The sequence below is a fragment of the Copidosoma floridanum genome, unplaced genomic scaffold (assembly GCF_036245765.1).
Source record: "Copidosoma floridanum isolate Cflo_tuat_1 unplaced genomic scaffold, Cflo_Japanese_pri ptg000032l, whole genome shotgun sequence".
Classification (NCBI taxonomy): Eukaryota; Metazoa; Arthropoda; class Insecta; order Hymenoptera; family Encyrtidae; genus Copidosoma; species Copidosoma floridanum.
In genome coordinates, this window is record NW_028321909.1 from 3337410 (window position 1) to 3354924 (window position 17515).

Below are 17515 nucleotides of genomic sequence, written 5' to 3' on the forward strand. Positions count from 1 at the left end.
TAACACTAGGATAATTATATGGTATATCCCATAAAACACTTTTTTTTGTACTGATGTATGGAAATGTAGCGTCCAAAAGGTACTATTTTATAGGGTTGCGATGTCATCAATTTAATATTTCAATTAATTGTGAAATTTGACAAGAATCTTTGGTAATTGACGCTCGTGTTATTAGTTAATAATTTATTATTTAATAGTGTGGCCAGTAAACGCCCCGAGTTATTGGGTGATAGGTGCTTGTGTTATTGTTTAGAATTTTACTATTTATTAGAGTTGCCAGTAAGCACCCCAAGTCATCGGGTCATAGGCGCTTGTATACTTTAAGATTTTATTAATTATTTTAGTGGCCAGTAAGTGCCCCAGATCGTTGGATGATAGGCGTTTGTGTTATGAGTTAACGCTTTTTTTTTTTTTTTTTTTTAATGTGTCCAGTAAGCGCCTCGGGTCACTTGGTCATAGGCCCATGGATTATTAGTTAACATTTTATTAATTCATAGAGTAGCCAGTAAGCGCCTCGGGTCCTGAGTCATCGGGTGATAGGCGCTGGTATTTATACATCATATGTATACATCAGCGATAGTTCACAGTTTGGCCAGCGGTGGCGCTGATAAAGAAGGGCTCTGAAGGTTGCGGTTGGCAGCAAACTTTTGACCATCACGGCCAACGCTGGCTAATCCCTACCTATAGCCCTAACACTGTTTCGCATTCACCTAGGCCCGAAGACCTGTGGGGCAAGGAAAAAGCCCTGGAATTACTCTGAAGGATAATTCCACGGAAAAACCCGCCCCGAAACAGCCGGGGTTACATAGGAACTTTTCCCGATGAAAACGGTTTTTGAAAAAATTTGCATTCACCGGGAATCGAACCCACGACCCCTATAGGGTTCTATAAAACCGCGTTGTATCAGTGACAAGCACGCTTACCACTGAGCCAACGCCGCTCCATAAATTTAAATTTATATTTTAAAAGTTACTTGTGTATAACTGATTCATGTTAAAAAAAATTGCAATGGATAGGCTTATCAAGTATCTCCGTTCAATAAAAGTTACATGTTTGTAAGGCGTCAGGTTGTGATATGAAAATTGATACACTGACTTTATTTAACTTTAAATAAACGATGACTTTTAAGATAGCGAAGATATTTTTTTAAGTAGGTCAATTTTATTCTCCAGGATGACCTCGAATCGCCCTTACGACATATTCTAAATTTGTTTAGCAGTTTAAATCATATTGCTTTAAATTTTTACTCTTATGAAAACATCACGTAACATTCATACCTATAAAAATGGACTTATTACGCCTAAAAATGCTGATTCTATAAAAATTCCAATATTACAAAAAGTATTTTTAAAAACGTAAGTCACAATTTCACCAAAATGAAGCGAGACCAGTCCAACGGTTGTTGATAACATAAGATAAATAACAGTTTCACTTGTGTATCGTATACGTATACAAGCACAAGATACAAAACGACTCTGAGGTTCCAGTATCAACACATAAACGTCGATGAAAAAATAAAGACGAAAGAGGGAACAAGATACGATGAGAGACGTAGACAGGGCACTCAGAAAAGACGCCTCTTTTCGTGTTTGTCGACGCTGCCCATCAATTGCATTTGCAAGCAGCCGTTTGGCTTGCTTTTCGTTCATTCTCCGTAAAAAAGTTTTTTTTTTTTTTTTTTTTTTTTTTTTTCTAATTGGGAAAATTTGTTATCTCACTCGAAATATGCGTTTTGATGCCCTTTGATTGAGCATTGAAAAAAAGATGATGTGATACAATTGATCGTTTTTTGCATCATTGGGATTGTTCTGGAAACAAGAAAGTTTTTACAAGAAGAATTACATTGGAAAACGAAGAGAAATTAGTTATTTTGATTGTTGTGAAATATTGTGCGTATGTCAATCCTCGTCTTGGATACAAAGGAATACAAAGGATACATCTGCTAAAATTTTTAATTTACTGCATTCTGCGAAGGTTTGTTTCATTTTTTTTTGTTTGTTTATTTTTAATTAAATCTTATTTATTTAAAAAACCATAATTACCTAATAAAAGGGCCACTGTATTTTTTTAACGGTGAATTGAAATAAGTATATAGCATATTGCTTATACATTCAAATATTTAGTGTTTTTATAAAAAAGTTTAATTTATTCATTTCACTTCAAAGTTACGTATCCATCACACATGAAATGCTCAAATTGTCTAAACTAAAAAAAAAATTTATTTTCATGTTTTTAAGCAATTACAGAAAATGATTTTAAAAGTTATGGGTAAAAAATTAATTAAAAGTGTAAATATTTATGTAAACTTTTTTAGCATGATTTTCATAAAAACCTACAATGATTTCAAAAATTTCAAGGATTTTGCTTCTTTTACTCAGCACATAATACCCTTTAAGCTTATTGTATCGAAACGGAAATTATAGAGATGCGATGAAAAAAATCTAGAAATACTACTGATTTTTTTTTGCTACGTTTTAATATTAAAGTTGAAGAAAAAGAAAAAAAAAAAAAAACCTATAAAATTTCGATGTATTTAAGGAAACGAATTTAACGGCAACTGAAAAATAACTTTAATTATTTCTTTAAAATTAAGTTGTAAATTATATTTTAAAAATTTCTTAAATTAAAAAACTTTAATCCGAAATGTATCTTAGTTTTAAAATAACATTTATACATTACTGTTTGAATCATAAGAGACAAGCAAAAATTTGGTGCACTTTGACCTGTACGCAACAAGCTCTATAGTTATTACGAAAAAACGCGACAGCTGTTGTATAATTCAAGACATCTTATCTTATGCGCGAGACAAGCTATAAATAGTGAAAAATAATTGCAACGCTGAATGTAAAGCGAATAATTTTTTTACAATAAAAAGTTTTTTCATTTTTTTTACAGCAGAATATAATCTATGAATAAATTACAAATGTAATGCATCTGATACGTTTGATTATATTAATGGGGCTTATTTTTCAGATTACTATATTAATCCTAATAAATTTCACAAAGTCAAAGTTACTTTAAGTATGACTTATGGTATTTTGATAACCGTATGACGCTGATAATTTATTAGGTAATTATTTTTGTATTTTCAATAAATTGTTTTAACAATTACTGTCATTAAATAAATTAAGATTAAACGGTTCAAAGGTCATGGTAACGGTAATTAACATTGATGCAGTCGGAAATAATTTGTATGTTCGTCTATAATTTATCAAACATAACATCAAATTGGAATAAAAGTTATAAAAATATTAACAGAAACGAGGTACAAATTTGAGACAGATCAACAATGGGAACACGGAAATTACGTGTTATTATTACAGCTCATTTTAATAGATAAGATATCTGATGTGAAAGGCTTAAACTGGACGTCGTGAATATAAAGACCAAACTCCAAAGGTCTTGACGATATCTCAGATTTACCACAAATTAAAAAATAAATCCTGTAGTTAAGTATTAAAACTTACCTAATTACATAAACTTTATTGAATCGTCACATGTTAGTAAATTTTGTCAACTTATTATATCAATGTTGAAGCCTAGATATTTTTAAAAATATTTTAAGTAATAAATACGAATTTTTCTTTATATTCCATTTTGCATTTCTACACAGACATAGATTTTCATATGTTAATATTAGTTAAATCATTTAAAATGCATGTAAAGTATTTCACGATATCTGAAATACTCTTGTAGCAAAATCTTTGATAACCTTACGCGTGTAACATGTATATAACGCGATACACTGTACACATAAATTACGATTATAATTTTTCTGCAATCGCAAAAAACTAGGTAAACCACCGGGTTTGCATGATTTTGTGACTTTTCAGTCGGCGTTCATTCCTTACATACTTCATCCGTTTGCTGCACGCGTTATCATCTGGACTCGCGATGTTTACAATATTCCACTATTATCACCATTTTCCTTTCTTTGTCGTCAGTACCTCTGAAGCCAAGACAAACGCCTTGGCTACCGCAATTTCATGGAGAATAAAAATATTTGTTGTTTCGAATATGCTTCAAGTTTTACTGAGGAAAGGAATTTTTCAAATGTTAACCCTTTAAATTTGATGAGAGTTTTATCGTTCATAATTTCGCTATTAGATTTTTGAAAACAGATCTTTGTCAAATCTAACAACTCACGTTAATTGTTTTTACATGCAACGACTAAAAATACCCGTCAAAGTTATTCTTTTGTGAATTATTTTTAATATCCAAAAGTATAATTCTTAAAATATTCTGCCTGCATTTAATTAAGTTTTCAATTTCAACGAATAATAAAATTTCTTGATTATTAAGGGTATGAATCGATTTGGACATTGTAGATGGATATAGCAAGAGAAAAAAAATGTGTCACCCGTAAGATAATTAATTATTTAATATAGTAGTTTTGACGAGCTTAATGAATGCATCAAAGTGAAATTTATTAAAACGGCGGCCTCGTGATTGCGAAACGTATATCTTTCGAGTAGATTAGATAACAGCCGTGACAAAATTGTATATCGCTATTAAATGAAACTTTATATTTATAAAATAATCATACAACCACTGTTCTCTTTGGAGAGAGTTTTAAAGCCAAATTTTATTCGACTTTTCAGTAAATCCGTGAGTACGAGATAACGTGTTTCCTCATTTCTGCAAAAATATTGCTTCTTTTTGCCACAGCCTCCGAATATATTCCGCTTTAGATTAAATTAATCAATCGTTGCGTTCTTTCAAAACCGCGACACGACAATGGTAAATTTAAGTATTTTATAACTTTCAATAACGTTTTAAATACTACTCGTACGAAATAATTTGTATTTTTTTACCAACAATTAATCTCACATCCACTATCCAGCCTTGAGGACAATCGTTTTACAGATGTTTGAAAGCTTTGAAATCATTTTTTTTTTCTGATAACGTAGAATATTACTTATTCTGGAAAATTTTTTGTCATAAAATACAACACTTAACAAAAGATAGTTCGATGTACTGTTAGCTTAGTTTTAAAAAATATCAGTTATTACAAATTAGTTGAAAAAATTTCGACCAAATACGTTGACTCCATTTACGAATACGTTTTTTTCTTTCTTTCAAAATGCGCCACGCTATTTTAAATATTTTTTTTTGTTTGTATTTATTACCCTGATTATAGATAGTAAAAAGTAAGTAGTGATCATGATGGTAAAAAAAAATTTTTTTCAACTCAAGCACGTATGTACTATTTTGAAAAAGTATCCCCGAACAGGTCCACCCGACACGCCAGAAAAGAAAATTGAAATTTCAATGCCCCAACAGTAGTTTACAGGAGTTATGATTGTGAGCTTCGAGAGAAACACAAGCAAAGTACACCGCATGACAACAACAATAAGCAAAACGGGGAAAAAGAGACGTCGCATACGGGGAGCACGCGCGAGGACTCTTTCTTTCTCCCGCACATCGACGCCTGATACGCCGAGGTCGTGCCTTCTCGATACGAATTTATCGGGAGGGCCCCTTTCTTATTGTTATGTTTATTTATAAGTCCAAGAGGACGCGAAAAGTTTCTGTACTGTGCGCGCGAGTGGTGTGTACGTATTTCACGTGTGCAGTGCGTGGCTTCCAACGATTTAGTGGAATCATAAGACCCTTACTCTAGAACTGTTGGGAAAAAAAAAAAAAAGTATATTTGACTCTTTTCCTTGCTCAACCGTAGACAAGTCACCGATACATAAATAAACCATTTATTTTTTTCTTTCCCACCGCTATCTTTATTGATAACTACGGTATAGACAACTGTGTTAGACTCCGCAAGAAGTAGTTTTTATTTTTCCCCTTTTGTTTGCAGCAATGCCGTTCAAAAAAGTGGGCAAAGTTTTCAAATCTGGAATGTACTCGGTGGCACGGACAACCGTTGGGCAGAAGCTGCTCGGCATGGGTGACAAGGTGCTGACCATCCTGGACGAGTGCCTGCAATGGAGCTTGCCCATGCCGGAGAAGACGGAAGGTAATAATAAATAAACCGCAAGAGATGTCTCGGGGGGTAAAATGACATGCTCAAAAATACCTGTGAATAACTAAAACATTGTGTACGGTTAGATTTCCTAGGAAGGAAAGAATATGGTCATTTTTACCGGTAGCAGACATTTATCGTTTTCTCTCTTTTATTTTTTCTTTGTTCAGAAAAGAATGGTGAACCATGTGGCAAGACGGAGCTGAAAAGGCCGCTGCCGTGGATTATATTCTTGCCTACCCTGGTGGTGCTCCGAATCACTCGGCTCGCTCTGAACTTCAGCGTCTATATCCTCAGCATGGAGCCCTACGAGCCAGCCCATATGGTAAGCTTTGGCAAGTTTTATTCAATCGTTACACCTGTGGGAGTTTTTTTTTTTTTTTTTTTTTTAATTTGGAAGAAGTGTTCCACTGTCTAACAATTTTTGGGAATTTTATAGATCTTCAACTTCATAACATACTGTCACGGGGTGAATGAAGAATTATCTTTACTTACTCCATTTTTTTTTAAATTACATGCGACGATTATTAACCAACACTAAAAATATTTGCATATCTTATTGTTGTTTCCATCAGTACTACTCATGATCATAAAGTATAGATAAACGGATAGATACGTGAGTGGTTAGACGAAACATCTTGTGATTCAAAAAAAAAATTAGAATTTAATTTTGTGGACATTTTTGAAAACGGTCTAATTTTGATTTTGGGGTTTCAAAATCGAATTTTTTTTTATTATTTGAAAAAAATGTAATCTACTTGTAATTAAACAAAATTTAAACCTATTTCTGAAGCATATTCTATAATATTACTGTAATAATTTTCATGTGTCGTAAAAGTATGGTGTGCAACATTGTTACTGATATTTTGTGAAATTTGTCCTCAGTTACTCATGATAAGATCAGCTCAGAGACGCTTGAACGAGTCCCGGTGCAGAGCGCTGAAGGAGCCCAGATCACAAAAAGGATCACCTGAGAAGGTAGGTTTTTAATGCGACTGTCCTCAATAGCACGTTTAATGTTCTGTCTTAAAATTGTGTTATCGCATGGAAATCACCTCTTATAATCTAGGTGTTATTTTAGCTTATAAATTGACAAAGGTCGAATAGTTTATTTAGCTACGGCAATAATATTTATATTTACACATTTATTTATACATATTGTATACATCATTTTGATAATGTTTACATATAACTCTATCGACAAAACAGATATTATATTAAAACTATTAGTAGAAAATATGCAACTGACTTTTTGCTTTGTGTATACACTTTATTACAAAACATACGCTTGATATGAGAATCGAATTTCTCTATAAAGTAGATTTTATCAAACTTGAACGACTACGTGAAAGTATACAGTATTTTTTCAGTAAATATACAAGCAATTTAATAAAAGAAATATGTTTGTTGTATGTTTCTTGAGTAGTGATGTAACACCTTTTTCTTGCACAATCTTGATATTTTGAAAGTTGTTTTCTTCTACATTAAGATTACTCAAAAAATTTTTAAAGTCAATAATTATGTAAAAATCAAACAACAAGCGTAACTTATTTTTTAAATCATAAAATTAAAAAAAAAGTTTATGTAAATCTTTTACCTAAAACAAATCTACAATTTAATAGATTTTTCAAACTAAAAGATGAATGTATTCGTAGTCAAAACTTGCTAATACAACCAAAAATTTTTTTTCTTTGTTATCACTATTGACGAAAAATTCACTTAATCACTATTATTAAAAATTTTTCTTTTTAGTTAAAATGAGGCGTGCTTAGTTTAATTACAATTTTTTTTTAGATTGTGATTTCAGTCCTTACTAATAAGTGCATCAATATGATATTTATTACACGTAATACGTTATACTTAAAATTTTTTAATGTTTTCGAAAAATTTTATTTGTATTAATATGAATTATCAAAACTTTAACTTATGAGTTACTGTTATTGAAAAATATAAATATTTGTCCTAAAAAATATTTTCATCCAGCGTTGCAAAGTTTACACTACGTAGAATTTAAATGTGAACATGTATAAATATAACGTAAATGTTTAAAAAGTGTATGATAAAATACCTACTTAGGTAAAAAACAAAACCCATTTTTTTCCAAAAACTAAATTCAGAAAAATAGCTCTAGATGATTGATTTTAATAAGATTTGATCTTGAAAAAAATGTATAAACTGGAAGATTCAATAGAAATTGACAATATTTTTGACATAGATATGATTTTTTGGATCGATATAATTTTGATTCAAGGATGAGTCTAATTTACACAATCTCCATCTCCATCGGAGCTCTCCCCACCTTAACATTCCGGTTGAATTGCGCTTATGTGGCGAACAGGGCAAGTTAATTTTCAAAGGTTAACAGTTCTTACGTGAACACCTTTAATTTTTAAAAGTCAAAAAATTACACGCGGTAAGAAAAGTTCATTTTTTTAATTTTGGAAGAATTTATTTTTAAAACTTCGAGATGAACAAAAAATTGTGTTACAGCAACTCTCTAGAATAAACACGATATTTCTAATTTGTCATAAAGTTTACATTGAGGAAAAAAATAGTAGCTTGAAAGGCGTACAAGAAAATATTTAAAATTTTTTTTCAGACCCATTTAACGAATGATTTTTGAAGAATGACTTTTATAAAATTTCTGTAAAAACTAAAAAAAAAACTTGTACATGACGCGGTGATTGTGGTGGTGGTGGTAATGGAGGTGGTAGTCATGGTAGTGTTTGTGTCTTTCTCTCTTTCTCTCGTTGGTGTAGAACAGACGTCAATTGTTGAGAGAGGCTACCAAGAGCCTGGCTAAATCATTACGCCTGACTCTGTCGACTCTATCTTGTCTGGATTCTGAATTAAAAAAGTCGCCTTCACCGCCTCCGATTCAAATTCGTGTTTCGAGCATGTTCGACGACCAAGTAAGTTTTTTTAACGTCACTTTATGTCCTCATTGTTTTTTTTCTAGTGTCATCATGTGTTTCAGATTTTTTTTTTTTACTTACATAAATATATCTAAATCGTATTCTATTTGGTAATAAAGATTTACAATGTACTGTTCCAAAGTAGAATCCCAGACCGATATGTTACTAAGTGTTTTGTAGATTTCATTTTCTTATTTGTTGTTCATAGTAATTGTTTGCACGAAAAAACAATTTACGTAGACTTAAATATACTTTTTGGTTTATGGATAGCATGACGAGGCTGTATATTTATAATTATGACAGAAAAAAAAGTGACTAACTTGTTTAAGCAGCTATATGTTTTGCTTACGGGACTACTATAGATTTATCACCACAGCAAAAAATATCATCACTACACAAATAATGTTAAATACCCTTTTTTTAAATTGAGTATCTTTCAATGAATACAGTTATTTTAAACTTTCCACTGTAAAATATCATAAAACAATAAAAAGTAATAAAAGTGTACTTAAAAAGATATCACTGTAACTAAAATGGCAATGGGTACCAGAAAATGAACGAACCCAAAGTAAATAGAAAATCAGTCGGGAAAATCAGTTAAGAATTCAAGTGCTAAAGTTAAAGCGGTATGGCATCAGTTAAAGAAATTATGTAAAATTCGCTTTGGACAAGTCAAAAAGATACTTGGTTTCCAACCCAACGAATTAAGTTCGCGTCCTGTGTTAGTTAAACATTCTAAAATAACTAAAAGCATTTTAAAGTAGATTTTCATTTGTAAGTCAATAAAATCAGCAGTAAGTAAAACTAAATCTATAAAACTGAAAAATTTTTTCAGCGGTAATAGGCATCCTAATATAAAAAAATAAGCTTTGTCTTATCGAAATGAATCATAAAAATCCTGCAGCTTTAATGATTATATTTTTTATACGCCTACGTATACCCACTCACATGTACATATTTTTTGCTTACTTATGGAGGAAGCTTTGTATTGAAATAACGTAATATAAGTGTGTCCATGAACTTTAGAATCGAAATAGAGTACTTTGGCTGTTATGTCAGTCTATCTCTTTTGTGAATGTATGTATGTGTGTGTATATGTGTAATCAGTGCGATCTCGGAATCCCCTCGACCGATTTTATTAATTCTCAGCCTACTTTTTTATTTGTAGATACCTATCACCACTAAAAAAACAAAATTATAAGAAACATAAAATATTATTATTACCATTTAAAAAAATATATATAGGCGTGCGCAGATATATACATGCATACGTACATAGTTGACCATATCTAAGAATTTCTTAAACTAATTTTAATAACCCTTTGTCTTTTTTATTTTCTGATACCTAAAATATATTTTTTTTAATTTAATTTTATCGATTAGTTTTTTTTATTTCAAATGATTTTCTAAATTTTTGACTCTAATAACATAAAAAATATTTTTTTAATTCAAGTAATCCCTGGAATTAATTTTTAATTTAAAGTGATGCACGGGATGAATATCTACATTTAAAATAAATAAGCCTTGTAGGATAAAAATCGGTCAAAAGAATCCAGAGATATAAATAACGATATGCATACAACTACGAACACCTACATACATTCTTTTTTAATACACATACCTACTTACACCCACGCATACTCATACATAATTTTTTAAAATTTTATTCAAATAGATATTTTTTAGATGATTTTCATGATCTCTTTGAGGTTTTATCTTAGAATATGCTAAAACAAAAAATCGAGTTTCTAAAATCTATGATATCAAAATGAAAAAAGGTCGATTGAATCAAAATTTTATCCTTCAGCGCCAATAGGTATTTAAAAACAAAGAAACAAATAATCCAAGTTTATGAAAATTTAATCTCAAAATATAGCTGAAGGTTATACATACGCTATAACTGTCACTCATCAACATAAATTTTTTTCAATTTTATTTAAATACGCTTTTTTTTGTAGAAAATATAATTTTTTTTCAGAAAATTACTTTTTTTAAATGGATAAAGTCGAAAAAAAACTAGTGCAATCGTAGTTTTGTTTTCAACAGTGATAATTATTAAAAAACACATACGCATACCCAGCCGTACATTTTTGCCAGAGTACTCTTCTTCGATTTTAAACTTTATATAATATATTTGTCATGTTATCTTGATATATGATTTTTCAACAATTACAGAACTTTCTCTATGAGTAAACAAAATATAGTAAAAAACTACTCTGCTATACTTTACCGCAGTAAAGCAATCTTCTCACCAAATATTTTTCAGTAATCGGTTATAAAAGTAATTTATCGTAACGGATAATAAGAGCCTTGGTTTGGCTTGGTCTTTATACTTGGTTAAGTTATAGATGTGTGTATTATGGACGATTTAAATTTTTAAAAAAAGCACGATTCAATGCAATCCAAAAGCTTTAAATCAACGTACCTGTGAGTACATTTGTTAAGCTCTTCTTCACTAACTCTGTGGATTTTAACTTTTTTTCTTAAATAATCATATTTTAAAATTTTATGCATGCTTTGAAAAAAAGAATGTATTTTTTAAACAAAATTAAATATCATTAAAAAAACTTGCTTGAAAGATACACAGACTGACCAACGTATCCAATTTTTGTTGAACAATACAATCCCCCAACCAAACGTCAAACAAGCCTATGGTTTAATACCATTTAAAAATAATGTACATGACTACCCAATCAAATATGAACGTGTAATCGAATCTCAGTTGAAGCTTAGCAGTGGCAAGTGCATTTTGGATACGAATACGGCAGTTGGCACTGGCAACAGTAGCAAGAAGCAGAAGATCGAGGTTACCGAAATCAACTCGTCCAGCGAAGGCGACAACTTGGAAGAGGACGAGAAATTCGAGGACAAACTCCAGCGCTACGCCAACGAGTCGTCCGAAGATGATCCAGACTTTGTGGTAAGTATAGTGTATACATCGTATGTTTTCGGTTTTTGAGTACCCAGAAAATCTTTCTATCTGATTTAAAGACGGATAATGGATTTAAAAAAGATTAATGTATAAACTTTTATAAGGTACGATACTAGCCATTAACGTTTGAACCAGTACAAAAAAGAATATATATATATATATATATATATATATATATAATATAAAAATTTGAAAAATATAGAGCTAACAACTATAAAATTTAGCAACCTACATTTATAACTATAAGTAATTATATTTATAAACATTCGCGTGTACGATATATAAAAAAGAATTTGTGAAAAGGAAATATATTCATTTCTATGTAAGTTATCGTAAGAAAACGAAAGTCTGAAAGCTTTACAAAAACATTGTATTAATTCAAAATTATCATGTTTTATTCTTTGAGCTGTTAAATGAACATAAAAATAAAAATTTTTAGCCTTGGGTGATTTGAATAATTGGTTAATAGATATTTCAATAACCTACACCATAACAATATAGAATACTTATGTTTTCAAAAAAACATGACTTTTTTATTGTACCAAACTTAATGTATATTTTATTCATTCAATTACTTTTTTTTAATGCAATCTTTAATTTATCTACATCATATTATTTTTCGTAAAGGGTGGCGTAATATATCTTTGGCACTTACTTCTTCTCTATATTAGTTCGAAAGTAATTCCGTTTTAATATATAAGCACCTAAATCAGAACAATATCCTAAACGTCGAGATGTTTGTGATATGCAATCATTTTCGGTATTGAAAAATACCTTTTTAGCATTTTTATTTTCATTTTTCTTGTGCGTGCAACTGTTATACATACTATACTTTATGTGAAACTTCGCAAGAACACGTTTATATTCAATTGTTTTGTGATACGAATACACTTCACAAGAAAAAGATATTAAAACCTTGGGACTTGACCCTCTCTAGAAGGTATAGTCAGCCTCACTATAATACTAATAACAAGAACAATGACAATAATAATAATAATAATGATAAAAGTACTAACACGTATTACTACTACAATAAAATATGTATGAAAGAGTTCTAAACATAATGTATGTCATAATTATTGTTATAACTACTATCATTACTATTATTATTATTCTTATTATTCATATAATTATTATTATTGTTATTACCATAGTATAGATCTCATTTTCTAGTTAATATTTTTAACTAATGGTTTAAGTTAACTTATTAGGCACAAATTTTATATGGGGTTTCAAAAAAAAGTAGAAATTTTCCTTTTAAAACGTGTAGCTTTGTTGTTATTTAAATTTTTGCAATATCAATAAAATAATTCAACAGCGTAGTCTTTTTTCACAAATGTGTCCACTTCTTTAAAAATATACTGCATGAGAGAATCCTTAAAACCAGAGTATCTAACTAAAAAACGCATATTAATAGTAAAATAAGTGAAAAAATATGATTGATAATTTTTCCATAAAAGTTTTAGTTTAGCACATGCATCAAAGAGAAATATGTACGATGACAACAAAAATTTAATTGTTAACAGCTTCAAAACAGTGACTCTCAGACCAACGATGAAGAAGATGAGAGCTCTGATTCCGGCGATTCGATCACAGAGGCGGAAATCGCAGATATAAAAAATGATCAAGCTGACATGGAGGATCACTATGGCGTGTGGGAGCGTGTTGGTCGTCACTCGCTGAAGAAAAAACTTGACGACAAAGTGCATTACGACGTCGATGTTGAGGGATTGCTCACGGACATCGCGCTGCGCAATTACGAGATGAAGACTCGACAGCAGGGAAATAATGTAAATTAAAATGTTCATTTAGGATACATTTACTTGCGCTTTTTATGTCAACACAAAACGATAAATTTATAATGAAAAATGAAAAACAGTTTTAATGAGACAAACTAATTACAATTGTTTATTGTGAATTTTGTTTTTTAGGAATATTTATAAATTTTGATTTGAAAACTACGATTTTAATGTTCGGGGGTTTTTTCGAGCATATCACACGTGCTAGTTAATAATTTAAAACTAATTCATTAGTTTGTTCATGAGAAAACTATTTTTTACACATTTCTTTATGGAAAAACTACAACTCAGCTAATTTAAAAATAAATGGAGATTAAACCTTCGATAAAAGTATTTGTTTGGAAAATACATTACTACTAACTTCAACTTGCACGAAGTTTTCAAAGAGTAAAACGTAGTTTTTTATCGTTTTCATATTCTTATGAGTTTTTTGTCATAAGTAATGTAAATTTCCAATGAAAATAGATACACTTTCTTCTCCATCATTCGACGGTCAAGTATTTTAAATAGTCTTTATTATTCATTGGGTATGATAACGTTCGTACTAAACAGTACATTGATCAAATACCTTCACATTATTCGCTGCTGAAAAAAATGTTTGTGATCAATATTAGTCGACTTAAATGCACGAGTCACGAAAACAAAATAATAGTAATCATTGCCACGATAAACCACTGCAATATCATTTAGCCCAAGATTCAATACTGTAATTTCACCCAAAAATCTAATAATTTTTGGTAATTAAGTATTCGTTTGACAAAATATAGTTGGTACATAAGATCTAATTGTATGCTATCGTTATTGGCTGAAGCTCGTGCCGGTCATAGAGACGGAGGCTCAGGCGGACAAAGTTGCCCCGCCGACAAACGGAACGGGCAAGGACGGCGAAGCGGCCTACTACTCGCCCGCCAGCTGGAAAAGCGTCTCCCCGGAAATCTCCATGCCGGCGCGCAATCGTAAGTCAACAACGAATTTTTTCCCTTTTTTAATCATTAAATTATATGAATTGGAAAAAAAAACCAATGTCGGTGTCAAAATTTTGTATTTTCATCGCCAGTGGCCGACAATTTCGAGCACGAAGCGAAGACGGAAGATTTAAACAACGACAGCATAGTCAGCAAAACAGTGATGGATAAGGCCGACGGTGAGTCAAAAGTGCGGGTCGAATAAAATGCACGGGAGCCAAAAAAAGTACCCCCACGCGTCGACGAGGAAGTATGAAAAGTACGCTTTTTCCAGGCGACCCGACCGTTTCGACCGTCGACGAGGCCAGCGGTGAAATCAGCAACGGACATTTGAAGAACAAGCGCCAGACGACCTCGCACAGTAGTAAACACCACCATCACCAGCATCGCCATAAAAACAAACGGGATAGTCACAGTGGACGCAAGAGAAAGTAGACGCGCCTCACGTTTCGATACTTACACCACGAAAGCTGGTCGAAGCAGTAATCTCGTATGTTTTCCGATACGCGTGTGCAAACTTACATTTTGCAAAAATGTGAGCAAAGGGAAGAATCAGTTTTGTGTTATTATGTAAGGATCGTGACTCTTTTATTATTATTATTATTTTTTTTTTTTGATAGATCAATTTAAGCACGTGCTTACACGCAAAGCCTTTATCGTGTACATTTATTACCTTACAAATGTTGGATGCTCTCTGTTCATTTTTCACGATGATCTGTCAAACAACTGATGCATACATTGCGATTGAAAATTTAGCATATAGCATAAGCTTGCTTCGATTTAGCAACGTTACGATAACATGGATTTTGAACAAAATAGCTTTGCAATAAACCAGTTATCGAAACCCCGCTAAAAACCGTTATTTAACATCAAAATCAAATGTATAATGCTTATATAAAATGTTTTTATTTTTTCCTTTTTGTTATTAATCCAGATGAATTTTGTTGAATGTGCTTGTTAAATATATTTTTTTTAGGAGTTTAAAGTAATTTCTTACACTTTCGTCGAGTTAATGAATTAAAACATAAACATTTATCAAGTGATTGAGAGACAAAGTCATATTATAACAACTTTTTCTGGCGAAATCATTTACTCGTGTGTAATTAATCTTCATAGTAATTTTAATCTTTATTGTTAAGGATATTTATATTATCTAAGCATGTTTTCTTATAAATACTGCAGTCAAAGTTGTATCTGTAGTTAATTGTATGTTACAAATTTTATGTAATTATTGCTATGATAATAAATTATCACAACATCAATAGGAGTGAATTAATAAACACACATGAATTTATTCTAATAACGTACAATTTATTGAACTTACATTACACTCAATTTTAATTAATAATAAACCATCAAACCATCTTCTTAACTGCTATTTGTTGCATTTATTTCACACAGCTCATTATGGTTCTTCATCGCATTTACCGCATTTATTGTTTTGGTTGCCAAAAAAAAAGTTATAGCTGAATATTCAGAATAAAAATCATAATACAAGACATTTTTGAAAATTTTATTTTGTAATCAAGTGTTTTTATACGAATGACAATGGATTTAGATACCACACAGAAATATATTTTTATTTTTAATCATATTCGTACCTTTTCCCTATGTATTAGAAGAGGACAATTGGCATCATTCCTATTGTGTGTGTCATTCCGCAAACTTTTTACAATCGCATAACTTGACTTTAAGTAACGTAATTGTTGTCTAACAACATAAATCCCTTTGTCGTAAACTAATCTGATTTGTTATAGAATAATGTATTAATCTGTTGTACAATTGAAAACAATTTAGCAAACAATAAATATCCCAATTTTTCTTAAATCACTTATACACCTGACCAACTACTAACATTTTGTATTTTTTTTTGTTTTTTTTTCGATTTTACAGATTTTTTTATTTTTTTTTTATCATTTTTTTTGTCTGTTAATCTTGACAATACTAAAGAGCGCATTTATTAGCAAGAACTCTCACATGTTAATCGATTGGGTATGACCGATATAATTGAAATTCCTTTGATTTACCTTGCAAAAATTATTTAAAATTTATAAAGTAACTTATCTTAAATGCTATGCGCGTACGTTACTGTAGCGATAACAAAAAATAAAATAATAAGCATAATAGTAATAATAATAATAATAATAATTAATAAGTAAAGTAATAATAATAAGTAAATACTTACAAAGAAGTATAAAAATCGTTCTAGTTAATATGACAGCATTATTAGAAAGGAATAAGTGTAGCATTAGTTAGAAAAAACAAAACAGTTAACCTGCTTAACATCAAGTTATTAAAATTTGCAAGATTTAACATCTCGCTAAGATCGTTGCAAATTTTTAAAAACCTAAAATCTTATTGCGTAGTGCTGCCTTTTGTTATATGTAACAAAAAAAAAAAGAAAAAGAGTTCTCGTTAATACTTAATGATTTTTGTAACTGATTACTGAATGTTCAAGTTCTGTCGAAACTGTTTTTTTTTTCGACGTAAAAACTAGATATTAATACATGAAATCGATGTTTTTTGACACGAAAGTAACGGGAAAAAAAAAAAAAATGAGCGACATCAGTAACAGTATTAAGTACAGCACAGCCAGTTTAGCAGGTTCTGCATAGTAAATAGTTCAATATTGCACACGCTATTGTAAAATGAAATTGGTCGCGCTCTTAAAGCACACACCAGTCGATCAAGTCTTCTTGGGTATAGATTTTTCAGTAAAATAAAAAAAAAACTAGTGCTCCGGGAATCTACTTTCCAGTGGCTTTTCCGAGTACTTCATAACACAGATTCACGCTTAAACTTGAAATGTATAATGCCATCGATTTCCAAATAATTATATCAACACATTTAAACTTAATGTTCGATCTTATCCTTAAATTTTATATATATATAATCTATCAAGGTTATGCCCAATCTGCCACAAAATT

General features: G+C 30.7%; 1 protein-coding gene across 3 annotated transcripts; it reads left to right on the top strand.

Annotated features, from left to right (window-relative positions):
- The first annotated feature begins 1677 nt into the window (after positions 1–1677).
- LOC106642631 (uncharacterized) lies at positions 1678–16172 on the top strand. 3 transcript variants are annotated; one of them, XM_089597503.1, is made up of 10 exons: positions 1678–1974; positions 5813–5971; positions 6148–6302; positions 6863–6955; positions 8737–8889; positions 11615–11812; positions 13351–13614; positions 14435–14579; positions 14681–14767; positions 14863–16172. In XM_089597503.1, the coding sequence occupies exons 2-10, from the start codon at positions 5815–5817 to the stop codon at positions 15021–15023; spliced, it is 1413 nt and encodes a 470-aa protein (XP_089453629.1). In that variant the 5' UTR covers positions 1678–1974; positions 5813–5814; the 3' UTR covers positions 15024–16172. The 3 variants fall into 3 exon arrangements, with proteins under 3 accessions (XP_089453629.1, XP_089453631.1, XP_089453630.1); XM_089597505.1 differs by lacking the exon at positions 8737–8889 and having other exon boundaries at positions 11621–11812; XM_089597504.1 differs by lacking the exon at positions 8737–8889 and having other exon boundaries at positions 14863–16171.
- The last annotated feature ends 1343 nt before the right edge of the window (positions 16173–17515 follow it).